The sequence below is a fragment of the Arvicanthis niloticus genome, chromosome 20 (genome assembly GCF_011762505.2).
Source record: "Arvicanthis niloticus isolate mArvNil1 chromosome 20, mArvNil1.pat.X, whole genome shotgun sequence".
Lineage (NCBI taxonomy): Eukaryota > Metazoa > Chordata > Mammalia > Rodentia > Muridae > Arvicanthis > Arvicanthis niloticus.
The window spans coordinates 38,733,562-38,754,009 of NC_047677.1; the positions used below are offsets into that span (position 1 = coordinate 38,733,562).

At 35.4% G+C, this 20,448-nt stretch overlaps 1 protein-coding gene across 1 annotated transcript in view; it reads left to right on the forward strand.

The window, feature by feature from the left end:
- The window catches only part of Pcdh15 (protocadherin related 15), a 777,836-nt gene that overhangs the window by 347,169 nt on the left and 410,219 nt on the right, over positions 1-20,448 (forward strand). The window contains exon 5 of the mRNA XM_076917096.1: positions 2,386-2,541. Coding sequence (XP_076773211.1) covers positions 2,386-2,541 — 156 coding nt within the window. The remainder of the gene's footprint in view (positions 1-2,385; positions 2,542-20,448) is intronic.

Consider the following 20,448-nt stretch of genomic DNA (forward strand, 5'->3'; position numbering starts at 1 on the left):
TACGAAATTACACTGTGCCTTCAATATTCGCCACAGGGACCTCTTTACTTCAGTGTAATCCATAGTGGTTGGAATTTATTACCACCTAAGTTCATCCCAGCCACTAAGCATTGCACACACAGGGAGCCATAGTTGAGAATGACAGAGTTCCAGGTCACCTGTTCATATCTAATTTACAGGTACTTAGCTGGAAAAAAAAAAGGGACCCTCACACACTACATTTAACACCCTTTGAAAGTCTGTGACCTTTCTGTCCCAATGCTACATCCCCATGCAAAGCTGCAAATGAAGATGAGGGGATTTCTATGTCTCTCTTGAAATATTTAGAAGAAAAATAACTACAGATGAATATAACTTACCTGATTGTGTTCCAAAAGTTGTGCCAAAAATAGCAGTAGGCATACTTATTTTGATTTTACTTTATAATTAAAACACAGTCTTTTTTTTTTTTTTTTTTTTTTTTTGACTAGGCTATTAAGGCAACTACTTTGAAACTGGTAATAAAGGCACAGGGGGTCACTTTAAATCCTCTGAGAAACTTCTACAATTCAGTCCTTTAAAACAGTCCTTTACCTTAAACTTGAAGATTTTCGGGTAGCTCTGCTAGCAAGCTACTCTGTAGCATTCGGAGATGTTTTATTAAAGGGACGCTCTTATAAAATGGTTTACATTAGCAATTTTTCTGTCTTTTTAACTTCTGAAAGTTGCCAAATATTCTCAAAGTGCACTAGCTCTATTTTCTGTTCACTTGTAAAATACTGTCTGCTATCTTAAGTTCTTATACTTCTGATATTAGCAATGGGTATAGGATTTACCCATAAGTGTTCCAACCTCCAATTCTAGTGCTGGCATGTAAGTGTATCTCCTAACTATCTGTGTTTCGTCAGTATATGCTCATATGAATGTCTATAGTCATTTATAGTATTTAGGTGATTTTTACCTAAACAAATTGGAGGCGGGGCTTACGTATTACTTCAAAACTGAAGTATTATTTATTGTTAATTGTTAAGGTAATTTTATCCTTAGTCATGGTACTTACTATATGTTCCTGTGATTTGTGTATGTGTGTCTCTGAGTGTGTGTGTTACTTGAAATTTCTATAAACATATCTTCGCTGTCTTCATTGATGTCAGATATCACAGCACAGAGTGATGTCACAGTTCTTCTAAAGATTTTCACCTGTATGTTTTTTGTTTGTTTTCATTATCTTTTTAAAAATCATTTTATTCATTTATATTTCAAATAATATTGCCCTTCCCGGTTACCTCTCCACAACCCCCATCACATCCTCTCTCTCCCTCCTCCCCTAGGCCTCTGTGAGGGTGCTCCTCCACCCACTCACCCACACCTGCTCATCACTGTTTTCTGAATGAATGATAGTTCACATCCATAAGGGGTGTTTGTAGTAAGTTCCCAGTGGTAGGTAGTCCTGTGTGATAACTGAAGTACTATTGCATTATTATTGTTGGGTCCCCACTGTCAGAGTTGAGCAGGTAAGCACTGGAGATATTTTAAACTTTCCCTCAGTCATACAGGCAGGATTTCTAGAAGCAAAGTGGGAAACGATACGGTTTCTCTGACGTCATTCACTCACCTGTCCTGAACACACACATCGGCTGCTAGGTAGAGAGATGTGACTAGGTATTGAAAAGCACCCCACGATTAAAGGGGTCCTTCAGTCTCATCAAGAGACACAAATTGAAACAAACACATAAAGTATAGAATATACAAAGTTGTGGATAAGAAGTACAGTACACAAAAATGAATAGTGGGACTTGGAAAGATGAAGCAGGGTGAAAACAGGATACTTAAGATGGGAAAGCCTCTATGAATTATTCTGACAAAACAATATTTAGAGAGGAAACATAATTCTTATAATGATAAAAATGGTGCACATAAAAAAGATGGACCATGTGTATGTGTATATGTGTGCAGTTCGAATGTGGTTGGGTTACAAGTCAATTTTTTCTTTTGTTTACGTTAATTTCATCATTAAGGTCCATATTATTTTTATAAAAGTAAGTGAGCACAGAATTATAAAGTTTCTCACCTCTCAGAAGTTTAATGTGACTTTGTTTACAAAAAGTAAATTTAAAACCATTGTCTCTTAGGATTTTATAAAATCTTGTTGTTGTTGTTGTTCAAGCAAATCTTAGCATGAGTTCTGTGTCTACGCACTAAGAAAATCTTATAATCATAATAGTACTTGAAGCCTTATATGTTTACACGTGGAATTAAACAATGAAATCACCAGAACTATTTTCTCTTACTTTTAAAGCAGGCTGCTATCTTGCTTCCTGGCTTATCATGGAGAATAAGTGGTTAAACTAACAGTGAAGCTGTCAAGTGGGCTGGTGTCTAAAAGGATGTCATTTCTTCTTGCAGCCACCAATGAACATACACTCCATCGTAGTGCAAGTCCAGTGTGTCAACAAGAAGGTTGGCACAGTTATCTATCATGAAGTACGCATCGTGGTGCGGGATCGGAATGACAACTCACCTACGTTCAAGCATGAAAGCTACTACACCACTGTGAATGAGGTATGTGCCCTTGTGCTGATCCATGTGTTTATCTTATATTCTAAACCTGTGCAGTTCCATTCTCATAATGACTAATGTGACTGGGAGTAAAAGAATGGAAAACTAAAAACAAATAGTTTATTTTTAATGCATTCTGGTAACTCATCATAATAGTATCACAGAAATCCAAGTTGCTATAGAAAAATGCAAATGACTATTTTTTTATTATAAAATATATTGAGAAAATTCAAGGCATGCTACTGACATTTCTGTTTATTGAGAAGTGTTGGGCAAAATGTCTTCGGATTTATGAAGTGATTTCAGTAGATATTGGAAGACATTATTTTTGTGAGATATTATTTATAGTTATTGACTAATGTTATATATTTCAAGACGTTCTCATTCCATAGTCGAGAAAGCTCGCTCTGGCTTCTAACCTCACACTCATGGTGGTTCTTCTGCCTGATCTTCTCTAGTGTCAGATTACAAGAATGAGACAAGTACTAGCCTGTTGTTTTAAAATTTATAATTCTATGGTATCCAGAAACTTCAAACAAAAACCAAAACATATTCTTTTTATTTTATTTTACTTTATTACTAATTTTATGTGAAAATCATGTTGAAGTTTTAAAAATATCTTAAAAGTAATATTTCTTTTGTTGAAAATTCATTTTTATTGTCTTTTTCCCCCTTTAACCAATGCTTCTCTGATGTTTTCTAATGGTTCTTCTATTAGTTTGTCGATAGACACTAAGGCAGAAAACATTTGCAAAGTAGCAATAATGTCGCTTTCAATATACAATATAAACACATACAATATTAACTTGCTATAAAAATATACTCAATGAATGAGACTATTTATTCCTCCAATTATTTTTTTCTCTTTAAAATGCAAACATCCTTTATAGGAAGCCATCAGTATATTTTGAATATAAACATAAAATTCATGCTTTCAGTTCAGCGATCTCTAAACTCAATCAAGATGTTTTGTTCGCCAAAAACTTCTATTGGGTAAAATTACATTACATTTGGTAAAAAAATTTAAATTGTAGAGGGTGGATTTTCTGAGATAATACCACTGTAAAATATTAGAAGATTAAAAGTACAGCTTGTCAGTCAGTTCGCTCTTTCTGTCTCTGAGTTCTTCCATTGGACCCTGCAAGTGAGCACAGATGCTCCCTAGTTCCCGGGCCTCTGGCCTGAAGTTCATTTGAAATGTTTTCTTTTTCAATATCTGAAGCACAACATTTGAATTAGGGTTCATCCTGTTCGACTGCAAACTTGACTGATAGAAACTGCTAGGCAAATTATCTTAGGGAAAGATACAGCTTAGGCAAAGATTGGTTTTTAATTCACATCAGTTTTCTTCCTGCTCCATCTATAGTTCGTCTTTCTTACTGAAACATAAAATGCCCTTGATTTGTTTTTTAAAGCATCCCGTATTTCCTGATTACTTTTTACTCTCCCCTCCGATCCTTTCGCTGTCTTGTTGAAGAATAATCCTTCTCAGGTACCACTTCCTTCACGTCGGTCTGCTGCTCAACAGCTACATCATTTCTCATTAGCATCAGAGAAGGCAGCTCCTTGAGTGGATCTTCAAGGCCTGCCTAGTCTCACCATTTGTCAATGCTCTGCTCATTCTGTGTCTCCGCTAAAGGTGCTGCACCTTGTTCAAGTTGATTATCCTGGTGTCCCACAGGCATCCAGTGGGCTTGTCTTCTGTCCTCTGAGCTCTTCATTGTCATCTAAAGGTTAGCTCAGAACTTACTCTCCATTGTGTTGAACAAACCAGTGTCCTCTACAATACCGTTCAGTGCTCTGTGTGTGACAGACAGCTGAGGCAACTTGACCCACTGACTCCGTATTTGGTTGTAGAGAGTATGTACTTCATGGTCATATCCATTCCTCTTGATTTCCCACATGCTAACCCTGATTCATATTTGTGTTTTTAAAAAGGAAAGGTTTGACTATACCTGCCAGTAATATCAAGAAAATAAATCTGCTACTATCATCTTTCATTTATTTGGGTAGTTCTGTGATGATAGTTCATGTTTTAATGACCCAAAATTTCATATGTGAACATACATGAGTGTCTGTGTCTATATATGTGAGTATGTACATATGTGTGTTTGTGTGTTTGTGAGTGCATCTTCAAGGCATGCCCAGTCTCACCATTTGCCAGTTCTCTGCTCATTCCATGTCTCCACTAAAGGTGCCTCATACTATACACACATACATACATACATACATACATACACACATACATATATGTATGTGTGTATGTATTTATGTATCTGCTTGTGTGTGTGTGCATATGTACACAAAATGTCATCTACAATGTTACCTACAAAATTAAAAGAATTTTTTTTTAACTCTGCCCAAGTGGAAGATCCAAGATATTTTTTTTTTTGCTATTGTCTCATTTAGCACAAGGTGGATCCACTTAAAATCTACATATAAAAAGTCCTTCTGGATTTAATAAATTGTTGGTATGATATTACTTGACACTGCAATAAAATGCAAGACAGGTATAAAGTCACAATCACAGATTTATAAAGAAAACTTTCCATCATCAGGCCCTGGTTAGTTCTTTGTTTCCCTCAGGGTGAGAAGATTGAGACTTGAGCAGTATCTAAAGTGGCAGAAAATGGCTCAGAAATAGAGTGCAGCCCTAACCCAAAGCCTTTACTTCTTTTTCTCCTTCATTGGTAGGCTGGCATAAGCATGTTATTGTGTATCTGAACTAGAAATAAACGTTGAGGCTTATACTTATGTTATTATTAAACATTATCATGATCACAATCAGTGCATTTATAAATAGGTTGTATTCTAGGAGCTAATGTTCTTTGGAAGCGTATTTTTCTAGTAATATGTCAAAAATTCACCAAAACATTGCTAGAACTTTTATTGAAAATCCAAGCGATGACTATGACAAAGGTTATAATCTCTTACCTGAAAAGTAAGACACGAGATACTATGAGGACTTTTATCTCAACTAGTTGTATCATTAGTTAATTATATTGGCTGGTTTCAAAAGTAAATTAATTGGAGAGTAAAATTACAGTTCATTCATAAGCTAGTTTAGAAGAGAAATCTTTAGCAACAGTAATGTCTTTAAGATACATATATCCCATGGCTTAACATTTGAACATGCCTTCTACCTCCCAAAATATATTTACATACATCCCACCCCCCAAACCCCTTTTGAAATAACGAACAGCAAACAAGTAAATAGATGAAAATGCATGCAAAATTTTGGTAGTTTATTAAAGAAAAGATAAGAATCACCCAACACTAAGATGTATGCTGCAATCAAGTTTATAAGAGCCAGAGGAAAAGGTTATCTGCTGTGAGCTTGCTTATCTTAGAGATGTTACCGAATCTATACCCATGAAGTCTCAACAGTGAGGATATCTCAACTCTACCCAACCAGAGATAGTATCAACTGACATGCTAACACAGAAAGGGAAAGCTCATTGGGACCAGCCCTCAACAAAGAACTACAGGGTGAAAGAACATTTTTCTCCATGGATGAGACCCTGCTTGGTTATCTAACATCAGGTGGTCAGCTCTGAAATCATATACATACAACTGACACTGAGTAGGCTGTATTTACATATTTAGGATATAACAATAAGTAAAGAAAAAGAGACCAGAAGCCATGAATTTGAGAGATAGTGGGGGATGGAAGAGTTAATCAGAAAGGTTGGAGAAAGGGAAAAGAAAAGGGAAAAACGATGCGTGTGTGTGTGTGTGTGTGTGTGTGTGTGTGTGTGTGTGTGTCTGTATATGTGTGTGTATATATATATATGTATATATACACACATATGTATATATATATATATATATATATATATATATATATTTCATAAAAAGAAAAAAACAAAAACAACAAAAATCACCAGAAATATTCTAAAATCAACCCAAGCTTTGTGAGGTAACAAATGAAGAACTCGTACTCAAGTCCTTGAAAGCCAGAGACATAAGGATGATAAACCAATGTAGCCATGTACTGTTCCTAATTGTGTGGAATAAATTAGAGGGCCCCCAAAAGAACAGTCCTCACACTGTTATGAAAACTATTGTAGCTTGGAAATAAAACCTGTGACTAGTTAATAATAATAATACACAATTCACACTCGATGAGCAGAAAGTCTCCCTTATATCTGCAAACAGGAGGGACTGAACTTACAACTATTTTTATTACAATATAGGAGTTTAGAAAATATAAGTTCCATGCTCAAACTAAAAGCAGATCTTTCTGTCTATCATACAGACACCCGAAACAACAACTTATCCTACAGGGAAACTCTGAAAACAAATTCAGCGGTAGGAATGTTATAAAGAGTGTGCACATAAAGATAACATCATTTTTGTTCTGCATCCCAGTAGCCACTGCCCACAAAGTGTCGTCGTACTAACATTGTGATCAAAACCACGGCACGAACAGCCAATGTGTGTGGCCTACAAAACGTGTATTTGTAGAAATGAAAATAAAATTTCTCTTCTTACGCATAAGTATCTAATTATTTTTCCTGTACAATTGAAAGACAACACATAAAAGCGCAAGGGGGTTGTATCCCCCCATCTAAGTAGTTTAATGCCCACTTCAGGATGTTTCTATGCTGTTGTCTTAGCATCCTTGCCATCCTGTGCACTTTGTGTATCTTTAGGGATGGTGATGAGCTACCTTTATGCCCAGCTATACCAATACAAGAATCTCCTGTTCCTAATGAGATATGCTAGTAAATAAAAATAAGTAAAATGAATATTAATATATGTGAATAAATCTAAATATAAACTGAATAAAACATTTATTTTCATGAATATGTATATATATATATATATATATATATATATATATATATATATATATATTTCCTAGGGAATATATATGAAATACATAGAGAAATACTATAGTTATAAACCTATCAAACAAGTACTGACAAGAATTGGAACCTTTATTGTCTAGAGTGTAAATCTATGTATATTTTTATATAATTTATTATTTATATTATCTAAACAAATAATCATTCTTAGACAAGAAAAAGAATAAAACAAAATAGCATATCAAAACATATACACTTTACAAGTATGTAAATTTATACCAATATGTATAAATAATTACATTAAGGTAAGTAGACAAGAAGAACAAATTGAAAGACATAATTTTAGGCTATATTTAAATATTAAGACAAATAGAGGTACTTGAAAGGAAATAGAATAAAAATATGGATTATAAAAACTTGAATTTAAAAGAATGGAAGAAGACATGCCATATGAATAGCCATTATGCCCTGGAGAGTTGGCTCATTGGTTAAGAGTGCTGGCTGCTCTTCTGGAGGACTCCAGTTAGATCCTCAGAGTCTATGTAACATTTCTAGATATAACTCCAATTCTTAAAGATATGATACCCTTTTCTGGCCTCTGTAGCCACAGAAAACACATGGTGTGCAGATACACATGCAGCTAAATACCCATTTACATGGAAACACAAAATAAAATTAATAATATTTTAATAGTACCATGCAAACATCTATTATAAATGTCCTAATAGAAGACAAAATGGTCTTTGTAAAGAATTGTAAATGAATACCCAAAATATTTACAGTGATAAATATTTGAGTGTATAAATAAAAGCAATATATATATACATATAAATATATATCCTTATGATAAAGTTGGCAGAATAAAATCAGAAACATAAAAATATATCATCATAGATAGAAATTAAAACTCTGAGGTAGCTGGAAAGAAAGACTCTCCCAAAAGGCCCAGATCCTGATATGGCACAAGAAACCTTACAGGCATGATTTATTATATTAAACTCAGTTGGAGAGACTGTCCTGGTTACTCTGGTGCCCAGTCTAACCAACACGAGCCCTTAAAAGATATTACTCTCCCAAACTGGCCATTGGGTCACAACCTCTCAATATATTAAAAGATAAAATCTTACAGTGTACTTTCTCCCGTGAAATAAAACTGGTAATTGAAAATAGAAAATACATAGACGTTTAAAGAAGGGCTCTTTCTCTCCCTCATGTTCCCGGGATAAATCATGAAACAGGATTTTGAATCAATCCATTTCACAGGGGAGAGCAGAAATCCCTCCATATTTATATAGAAAGACCCCTAAGAACCCCCAACCTCTACTGAGTGAGCAACAATTAACCATAGAACTGACTTGTGTGCATGAAGCTGGTGAAGGCTTGGCTGTGGTTACCCCAAGAACGGAAAGACTAGAAGGAAACAGAAAACAGATACCTCCAAATGTCAGTAAAGGCTGTGATATGCTGAGAAGAGCAAGGGAAGACATGTATGGTAACATCAAAGAAAGAGCATCCATACAGTGAAATAAGTTCAGCAGAAAGGATAGAGAAGATATTGGAAAACTAGCTGACACAATGGAGATCCAGGACTAAGATGAAACATGATCTCCCACCCCTAACTAAAAAGCTTTCTACAACTGAGACCCACTTACCAAGGAAAAGAATTCATTTTCTCTGGTGGAGTCTCATTAGGTAAATTCATCACACATAAGAGTAGGCTCCATGCCCAACAGAAGATTGCCAACACAAAATGAATGCAATTGTATTTTTGTACACTTTTTTTTGTCTTATATTGCCTTGTTTGGGCATCTTTCTTTCTTACTTGTCTTTTGTTTATATATTGCAGTTTCCAGACTTGTGTTTTATGGTTTCCAAACTTGTGTTTTTATGGGTTTTGGTTTTGTGTTTATATGTTTCTTGTGTTTTCTTCCCATTGTTTTTGTTTTTAATTCTGTCTGCTTGCTTTCTAAAAAGGGAAATAAAGAAAGGGTGTGGAGTTTAATAGGTGGAGGGGTAGAGATGAGTTGAGGTAGGAGAAACTATAGTTAGATTATAATGTATAGAACATAATTTTAAATATAAACAGGGGTAAAACACTTAACAAGAAATTAAGTTACACAATCTAAGAGGAGCTCAGAAAATGTAACGTCAAATCATAATGACAATAATAGAATCCAGAAATGTGGGGAAAATATCAACAGATATTTTCCAAGAAAAGTATAAAAAATGACCAATAAGTAAAAGAAAAATGTTGTTTACTATCACTAACTTTCAGTAACATATCAAAATCAAAATGAGATATAATATGTTATTTATAATAGCTGTTTTCAAAAGAAGGAGAAATTGCATGGTGATCAAGAGGAGAGGAGGGGACATATGTATTGGTGGGAATGAAAATTAGCAAATCCATCATGGAACTCCATCATGAAAAAGCCCAACACAAGTACAAAAAAAAAAAAAAAAGAATGATGGTAGAATTCATCTGTTCAAAACTGAGTTTGTACCACACAGAAATGCAATCAGTGGATCAAAAAGATACCTAGCCTCCAGTGTTTACTCTGACAAACATACTATACTATGAAATCAATGGATGTATTGTCCATGCTTTAGTAGAAAAACAATAAGTGGTTTCCATACAAAACCAGTAGTATCCAGTCATAAATTTGAAACCATGTAATTTATAATAAGATAGACAGTTCAGGAGGTAATTGAGCGAAATAAGCCAGGCATGGGAAGAGACATACATAAAACCCTTTCTCATAAACAGAAGACAAAAGCGTGGTATCCATGAAAATGGAAAATGGAAATCTCATTATTAGATCTAGAAAGATGGAGGGAGGAGAGAAGGATCCAGTGTAACCAGTACACAGGAGAGATGTACCCTATTGGCCAATACCATAGAGCAACAGAAGTTCATAATAATTAATTATTTAAAAAAATAGGAGGCAAGACCTCAAAGTTTCTTATCACAAAGATGCACCAAGTTGTTAAAGAGGCAGTGGCTCTAATTTTTCCATAGACTGAGAATTAACTTTGTATGAATATACATATCTGCACATACATATGCATATACATGTCATATATATCATGTATATCATATATATGTGTGTATATATATATATATATATATTGAGGTAGAACAAGAAATGTTTGCCTGCCTAGGGTCAGCAAAAGGGAGAGGAAGAAGACAGGAGGAAAATAAGGGGAGAGATTACAGTGGAATAGAAGCCCAGAGTCACCCTTGCTTGCTGTAGAGTATGACATAACAGAGGCTGTAGTAGAGATACACTGGGATTGCTGAGAAGCAGTCTGAGGAGGGAGCACCAAGCAATCCTAGTCCTCAGTCCTAAGGGGCAAAAATCAACCAACTGAGCTTGGTAGTATATTCTTTCCTAGAATCTTTGGAGAAAAACCTCAGATTGCACATTGCCTGATTTTCAGCTTTTTGTAAGCTGCATCCTAGCTAACATTAACTGTATAAAAGAAAACAGGCTCTGTTTAAGACAGTAAATTTGTTTTATTTTGTTAGAGAAAATATGGAAATGAGTATGCAAATCTCTCTGTAGTGGATTAAAAAGATGGGAAATGAAGTATAAAGAAATAGAAGATTTAACCAAACTTAGCAAAACTATTCTACTAGATTCATGTAACTATTTTATTTAGGAAGCACCAGGCTCATAGTTTTTAAGGGTATAAAATATGACAAGAATTTGCCAATTGCTGGTATCTAAAGATCTATAAACATATCCCAAATGACTGAAATCATACAAAATACGTTATAAACACCTTACATTCGAGCTTAAAATCAATGAAAAACAGATGATAGATTTCCCCATCTATTCAGAAAATAACATAAAAGTCCCAGTTCACACTAAATGTTGCAGACTCTTCAGAAAATGAACATATCTACCCAAGAATTATTAGTGAAATAAATTTACCAAGTTTGTTGGATGGATGTTCAGCGTTTTAAAAATATCTTTGTTACCTAACAGCAAATGGATGATGATCTTTTGAAATGTGATATCTCTATATCTATAAACATCACTCCGTGGCCTTGGAATGGCCATTCTAAGTATATAGAAGTTTGCTAAGAAGCTTAGATTTTTGTCTGAGCAAGTGTTTGATTCATTAAATCAACTGCATAATGCGTTTATTCGGGAGCCACTAATATAATGTGACTCTGTTTTAAACAATGAGCAACTGACTATAAAAGAACACTTACTAAAATGGAGTTTTAGCTGCATTTATTTTTAATTAGATTTTGCTTTGAATTTAAAGGTGAGTACAATCACAATTTTCAGCAAGGTTCGGGAATCACTGCAGTGTTAATACATCCTTGACCTTAAATGTATTGGACCAAATGCTTTTGGAGACCTTGTGTCTATAATACTAATTAGGTAGAAAGGTTCCTTATGAATCCACAGTTCTGTTTGTTTGTACTTACCTAAAATAAATCAATAACGTACCCAGCAAATGTTTGTATAGCAAGTTCAGTATAGATTTTATATAGGAGCTACAATTGAATCCAATCCAGGTATTCAGTGATAAGGTTGCTTACAATTTTCATTTTTCAAATACAGTTTTGTTCCATTCTCTGTGCTTCAAACTCTTCATGTAAAATTGGAAATTATGCTCTCAGAATACATCATCAGATCAAACGAATACACACAGTGAATTGAAACCAGAAGTTAAGGAAAACACAGATTTTAGCATATCACCTTGCATGATTTCTAACCAATAAGTGCAAAATCGGAAAGGCTCTTCTTGGTAGTATTTGAAAGGAAGTTTATATGTGACAGTGAGTCAAGGAAACAACTACGCTACCCAATTATGAACAGCAATGACAAAACAACAAACACGCTTTTATACTGGACCATCAGCAGGAATAGTGTGATTGTGGGAACTGGTTTGCATTTATTCATTTCAGAGCTTTTATACCATTGGAGAAGGTTTACATACTCCTCACATCCTAGAAAGCCCGAGGTCACGTTGATGAAGCAAAGGTAATGTCACTCCATTTTAGCCAAATGTGTGCCTCCTCTGTGGAAATTTTTCACACAGGCACTTCGAAACTTGATACGGAGAACTCAAGGAGGTTCACCATCATTTTTAAAATGTGTGTTTGATCAGTTTCAATTGTTTTCTGTTCTCAATAACATAAAACATTAAAGGCTTCCTTATAACTCTAAATCAAAAATGCCACTTAGAATTTAAGGGAGTTCATAGGAGACACTAAAATAACCTTGTTTTTTGAATAAAAAAATATGTTGCAAACATTGACATCACAAATAAAGCACCAACTATGACTTAGCTAACACCTTAAAAGACTGTCAGAAAAAATTTAATATTACTTCCTAATGTTTTATACTAGAACTGCTATAGAAAACTTACTTTAGTAGCCTCACCTCTTTTGATATTGAGTGGAATGATAGCAGTTTGTGTTAGCATGACAATGCTGTTAATTGCTGACATTGAAGTGCCCTGGTGACAAATAAATTTTATTTATTTCCTATGAAATATCACATTTAAAACTTCTGTATACCTCCACACAATCTCCAACTTTGTCCCTCATTGTTGCATAGGAAGATGTAGAAATCCTGCATGTGTCGTCAAGTTTTCCAGGATATCTCTACTAACTAGTGACAAATGAAAGCCAGAAGCCAAATAGTGATGCTTTAAAATGTGAAGCTTTACCACAATACTGTATAAACCCAAGAGGCAAAAAAACAACAAGGCTTCCGAATCTAGAAAAACATCAGTACCAAATATAAATGCATGCTGCTTGTACCTTCTACCTTGCTTCAAGTCATATTTCCTCAAAGTGTAAGAGCTGAAAATTGACATCATATGTATCAGTAATTATTCATATCAATGTCACAATTAATGAGAGAATCATCTTCTATTTAATTACTATAAGGAAAGAGATGTTGAAATGCTTATGATGTGGGCTCCAGTTTCAGGATGAATGCTTCCTGTCTATAGGCATAGGAAGAAGGTTACCTTCTAAGAGATGTGTAGATCCTTTCACTGGAAAAATGAAAGTGAATGGAACACTTTAAAGTGGTTACCATTAAGTAAAGGCAGCTGAACGCTGACAGTGAATCCTACTAATGGTTAAGGGGTGATAAAGCAAGCCCCTCCTATGTGCCCTATTCTTCACCTTCACCTCACATACTTGCAAAACTGCAATTATCGAAGTTAAACATGTAGAAATATATCAATGTGAAATCATTAATATTTTACTTTATTACTACTGTATTTATTTTTGATAACACTAGATCTTCAGACTTATAATTATACTGCTAATAATTCTGGTTTTTTTTTTTAAATCAAAGAAAACTGGTTAGCATAGCATAAGAGTCAAACAGGATGAAAACTTGTTCAAGCCTATTTAACATTGAGACAAATGTAATTTAAACCACTGTGATTCCAGTCATTAGAGTAGGTTGTTATACAATGGTGATCAGTTATTAGGTTATACAATGGTGATTCCCACAGAGTTAAATGTGGTTGTTTATAAGAATAAGTTTAGCAGATACAACAGTTTTGTGGGTTGTCCTGGATGTTTATTCTGCTTCCTCCAGTGGGGCTGCCCCAGAGAAGGAGTCGATCTTGTACTTGGGTGATCTCATTGAACCTTCTCCCCATTCTAACTGGTCAAATAAAGAGTAGAACCTATGATTGGGCAGTGGAAGGGAAAAGTGGGACTGGAGGTCTCAGACGGAAGAGGAAGAAAAAGAAGAGAGAGGGAGGAGGAAGAGGAGGAAGAGAAAGTAGAAGCCAATGTGGAGCAGAACCATGTGACCAGAAAAGTAACAAAGGATCTCATAGCTGGGGAATAAAGGAGGACCGTGATAGATTTGCCCAATTTAGGCATATACTCATAAATATAAAACTGGGTTGCTTTTAATGCAGGCATATTGGGGTTGGGAATGACTGCAACACAACAGTTATATGTGTAATTATATGCTTTGAAATTTTAATAGCCTTTCCTACAGAAAGCCATGATCTCTTGATAGTAATGAAATGTGCACCAAGGTGAGCACTGTGTGTATAGTTCTTGGCATTTGATAGAGGACTTTTCATCTTTGAACTAGGAAATATAGTTGTTCAACTGGATGTTGTGGTTAGCCTGACATGTAACTATGCTTATTCCTGTTGGTATGGCTAGGCATGTACTCTGACATGGGCTCTTACATCAGTGTTTATCTCATATTATGTCTTTTTCTTTCCTATCCTTGTTTTATCTTTTTAAAATATTGTTATTATAATATAATTACACTTCTCCCCTTTCATACTTCCTTCCAAAGCCTACCATATACCCCCTTGCCCTCTTTCAAATTTGTGACTCTTTAACTCATTAATTGTTATCTAATACATATAATATTCTTTTTTAGAGGTGTTCAAAAGTATCTTTGAGCTGCTTTTTGTAAAAGTTGTACCTCCTCCCCCTTAAAAATATTTAATATTTTGGCTTCTCTAAGCCCCATTGAATGTGTAAGAACTGTCTTGGACCACAAAGTGTTTCTAACATGCAGCCACCAAGAGGTGACATCGTGACACCATTGCCATGTGCCAAGTTAACACTGGAGACGCACACAAATGGACCACAAAAATAGTTGAGAAAATTTTCTCACAGTGCTTTACATAAATTTACTTTTTGTGATGGGTCATATTCATAGCCATCTCAGCTATAGTTAGACTCTGGAATAATAGTTAAAATGATTAAATGATTCTATCCACCTGCAGGAAGAAGCAGCTAGTGAATGTCAGTCAGGTTAAGCCACACATACAAACAAAACCTGGAAACATTTCTCTTCTTTCTAATCCTTCTCCCTCTCCTTCCTCTCTCTCTCCTTCTCCTTCCTCTCCCTCTCCCTCTCCCTCTCCCTCTCCCTCTCCCTCTCCCTGTCCTCTCTCCTCTCCCCCCTCCCCTCCTTCCTCTTCCCTTCCCCTCCCCTCCTCCCCTCTCCCTCTCCCTCTCCTCTCTCCTCTCTCTCCCTACTCCTCCTCCCCTCTCCCTCTCCTCTCTCCCCTCCCCCTCTCCCCTCCCCCCTTTCCCCTCATCCCCTCTCTCCTCCCTCCCCTTCCCTCCTCCTTTTCTCTCTTACTTTCAGAGACAGCTTGTTTGGTTTAATGATAAAGAGTTATGGTTCTGTTGTATGTGAAATTTATAAAATTTAACACAAAATTGTATTGTTTAGGGAAATATAAATATAATTAGTTATTTAATTATTACTTTCCAAATGTTTCCCTCTACAGGTCCCCCCTCCCAGAGTTTTTCACCCTATCCCCCCTTCCCTTTCACTTCTACAAGTGACTCTAGGCATCCCCCTTCCCTGGGGCATCAAGTCTCTCCCACTAAAGCCAGACAGGGCAGTCCTCACCTACATATGTCCCAGGAGCACTGGACCAGCTCGTGCATGCTGTTTGGTTGATGGCTTAGTCTCTGGGAGCTCCCAGGAGTTGAGGTTACTTAACATTGTTGGTTTTCTTATGGGGTTGCCATTCCCTTCAGCTCCTAGGGAAGTATAATTTTCCGATAATATGCTATTATCTCAGCCTTTGTTCTGATGAAAACATCATGGAAATGCTTCATTGCCATACTTTGATAAGAACAATCTTTCCATACATGTGATTTTTCAGACGTTCTAAACTCTGTGTGCACTCCTATCCAGGATTGGTAACTTCTGAAATCCATGTGGTTCACTCTTCCAAATTAACAAAATCAGAAAGGAAAAGAGGGAAATTCAGCAAATACCTTGGAAACACAGAGAATCCTAAAGACCCTCTTTAAAAGTCTGCACTCCACAAAAATCAGAAAAGGTAAAAGAAATGGACAATTTTCTTAATAGGTTCCACTTATCAAAGTTAAATCAAGATCAAATAAAAAATTTGAATAGACTTCTAACCCATAAAAAAAGAATTAAAAAATGGACTTGCTATTATTAACTTGAAACTAATTATTTACCTATCCTGAGTTTTCTTAAACCCAGCACCTCAGTATCCTTAATGATGAACCCTCTTGCTTTTAATTGCTTTGTTTCTTCTTTCATACCTAGACTATGGAAACCTTTTACTTCTTTTTGAAGATCTTGAGGAAGATTAGGCAGACAACTATCTCTTCCAATAGATAAAAGGTGATATAGATGTTTACAAAATAGAAAATACATAGCAATGAATATTTATCATATATATACATATATTTATTCTGTAGATGATTATAGCACAGGGTAATGTCTAACATTTATAAGCATTTGTCAAATGTTTCATAAATACATACATATGTTTATATTAGTCAAGAGTAACATGAATATATGTAGCCCATGAAGTTCATAACATACATGTATTTCCTGAAATACACAGTCTGCATATATGCTATACATACAGGAAATCACACTAACTCCAGTCTATCTGGTTGTCTCCAGCTCAGTGACAAACAGAGTAAACAAGTTCTTCCTCCCTCCCCAATGCTGTTCTTTTATTCATGACATCTGTGGCTTGGGAGAGGCCCACCACTCTGAGCAGAATAATTAATATGCATTATTCCTCTACTGTTCCAATGATAATCTCAGTCAGAAACCCTTCACATATATATGCAGAATAGTATTTAGCCAAATATGTGCTCACCCTGTAGCCATGAGAGTATAAAAAAAAAAAAAAAAAAAAAAAAAAAAAAAAAAAAAAAAAAAAAAAAAAAAAAAACAGTCCTGACAAATGAACTGAATCCATGCTATACAAATACAAGAGATTAATCAGGAGACTGAGAATTTGTCGATTAGATAGCAGGCATCCCAAACTTGCAAGAGTAACAGTAAAGCGTGCAGCACGTTGCCTTCTGCTGAGCAGATTTCCTTGATATTAGTTGTCATTTGATGTCTGTCTAATGCCATGGTTCAGAAGAATTATATTGATAACTGGAAAACAGTTGTGTGTTAGTCTGACAGTCTGACATAAACTCTTGTTTTGCAAGATAACATTGCCTTCTTGATGATGCTCTTCTCTTAGCAAAAACACAGCACACTCTACGTTTGATAACGTATGTTGCCATTAAGCTACAGGACACTTCAGATCTTCCCCATTTAGGGTAACATGTAAGGAAGTGGGAGAAGCATGGTTGCAGGAGCAGAAGACTGTCTAGTCACCATATTGAGTCTCTTGGGAAGACGGAGGAGCCTTAAAGCCAGACCCAGTGACCTACTTTTTCCCAGGAAGGTCCATCTCCTAAATGTCCCACAGTGTTACTGAACAGTACTACTAGCCAAGACCAATGCATATGGGGCACTTTTCACATTTAAACCACAATTCAATTGTCACCTATTAATTGTGAGATGAGACAAAGATTATTCATACATATTTGCCTATAATATATATTATTCCTAGATATGGCTGACTTCATTATAAGTTTTGAAATTGTATTGTTATATATATATATATATATATATATATATATATATATATATATACCTATACCAAATGAAAAAGGCTTAGTGCAGTACACTTAGCAGTGGTCCCTGGTGTTTAGCCACTGAGAAAGGCTGTCTTGCTCAGTGTTATGTTTCTTTACTAGTTTCAGTAATCCAAAGCTGTTTTGTTTTAATAGAAGGTTCTTACACACAATCCCCACTGTGACATCAATTTAAAGGCATATGTTGCACAGGGCTCCGATTCCTCAGAACCATTTCTGCGTTTTGGAGTTTCGAAGTGGCATTTTTATTAAGTTGGTGTTATTGATTTTTTTTTCCTTTCGCTTTTTGCATTTGTTTTATTGCAAGTGGACACTTCCAGCGTGCTGTGCCTCTGTGAGTAAACAGGATATTGGCATCAAAATTGTTTTTTTTGCTGTCTCTGTTGTAATCTGCTGAAGCAAAGCAGTAGTTTTGAAAAGTTCTTTAAAGGGACTGTGTTTGTACCACAGTTTGCTTGCAAAAACAAGACCAACTAGAATGATGTATTTTGAGAGGCACCATGAAAGAAAATTCCAATACCAGTATTACATGGAAATATAAAACCCCAGAAACCACTAAGATACCCATTCTGATGAATATTCTACATACATTTGATTTTTAATTTTTTCATCTTAATGTTAGGAAACTAAGAAAACTTAAATTGATATGAATTGAATTGATATGAACTGAGTGGTTATGAACAGAAAGGAAAAGACAAATTAAGAGAAACTATCTTCACTCCAGTTATGTGTTACCTGTTCAAGTCCTTACTAATTTCCTCTTTTGGACAATGATCAATAACAGTTATCCAGCCTCGCAGTCAACAGCACTGAAAGACCTGTTTTTATTGTATTCTTCATCGAGAAATGTTACTTTGAAGCAAATCCCAAATTCGGTTTCATTTCATTGGTAATCATTTTGATATTTGTATTGACACTACAAGATCAAGGCTTTATACTAAAGCATACTTTAAAAATATCCCATAAATATCATAGATGAATGAATCGTATTACTTACTTCCATATTTCCAACGTCAAGTCCTAAGTGTTACCTTAAATCCAATCAATAAATGGGTGGGGCCAGATCTCTCAAGCCATCCCCTCTCACGTATGGTAGTCTAATATCTTCATCATTATTACAGTTTTGACAGTATGAAGTAAGTTATACATTGTACATTCCTTTTAGGTCAGAGCTTTCTGTTTCAACAGTATTATTTGGTCCATCTACTCCTATAGCCATACAGTGTGCAGTGGTGCAAAGGTAGTTCACCTAATACTTACTTGACCGTAGTACTGAGGATGAAGGAGGGTATTTGTGTTCTCAGCAACTATTGTACCCATAGTGCTGTAACTCATCCCATGACCATTGATAGATGTTCACTGATTTCTTTTAATGCTTAACTACTATACTATTGAACATAACATGAGGGCACACATGCGTATATTCGTATTTGGTAAGTGCTAAATAATTTAAAGGGGAAAATTCCAAGTCACAGGACATGCATGACTTTTCCAAGAAAATATTCTCAAAGTGATTAGGAAAACTTAGTTTCTACTGCAGAACATCAGCATTCACTGTGCTCCACCTCCTGGACACACTTGGTATTTTCATGATTTCTAATTTGAGTCCGAGCTGGCAAATGTATAGACACGATTTATTGGCATCTTAACAAATATTTCCTGTTGCAAGTTGAAATAAGGAGTTTTTTTAAAATATTTAATGACTACCGTCACATTTTTGATAACTATCCTATCCTAGGGTCTGTCATTCTCTATTGAGTTACAAGTATTTTTATACATCCGGGGCAGGAAGTCTGTACTCTGACTATCCCACCAATTTGTGAGTTGGATTTTTACAAGGTGTTCTTTTAAAACTGCTCCAATGTTCTTTTTTTTTCATGACTTAATTATATGGCATATTTCCCATTGAATAAGCTATTAGTGGTAACAATGTGGTGGGAAGAGTATCTGGCATTTCTCTTAGAATCTTATACATTTTAATCTATAGTCCATTAAAATTTATTTTTAATGTTTACTATGAAGAAAGACTGTATATTGAGTTTATTTTGTATGTGAACGTATGATGGGGTCCAGCACTTTTTCCATGACTCAGTTAGATTCTCAGTTCTCTGAAGTACTCTCTTATGGGTCAAGGGACTCTCTGAAGGTTGTTTCTGTTATGTTTTACTTTGAAGTAAGAAGACACGGAAGTCAGTGTCTCCAGCTGAAATCTTGAATTCTGCAAAAGTCTACCTTACTTCCGACTTAGTTCCTTGCCTTTTGTTCCTGAACCTATGAACTTTCATTTAATTTTTTTTTCTATCATGCTCTGAGTTTCCTTATCTTAAATAGACTTGGAAAGAAAGGACACCACACCTTAGTGAATTAACAAATGTACTGATGTGTGTGTTCTTTAACAAACAATTGAACTGTATAGCCAAACCATCCCAACTTTAACATTTGTAGGAAGAATGTTGAGTTTCAAAGGATCTATGTTGAAAAGCCAGGGTCAGTGGTCCCCTCGTTCCTAGTTTTACATCTAAACCTTTGGGAGTATTTGTTTTTACTCTTCTGAAAGAACACACATACATACACACACACACACACACACACACGCACGCACACGCACGCAGTACTCCAGCCTTATTTATA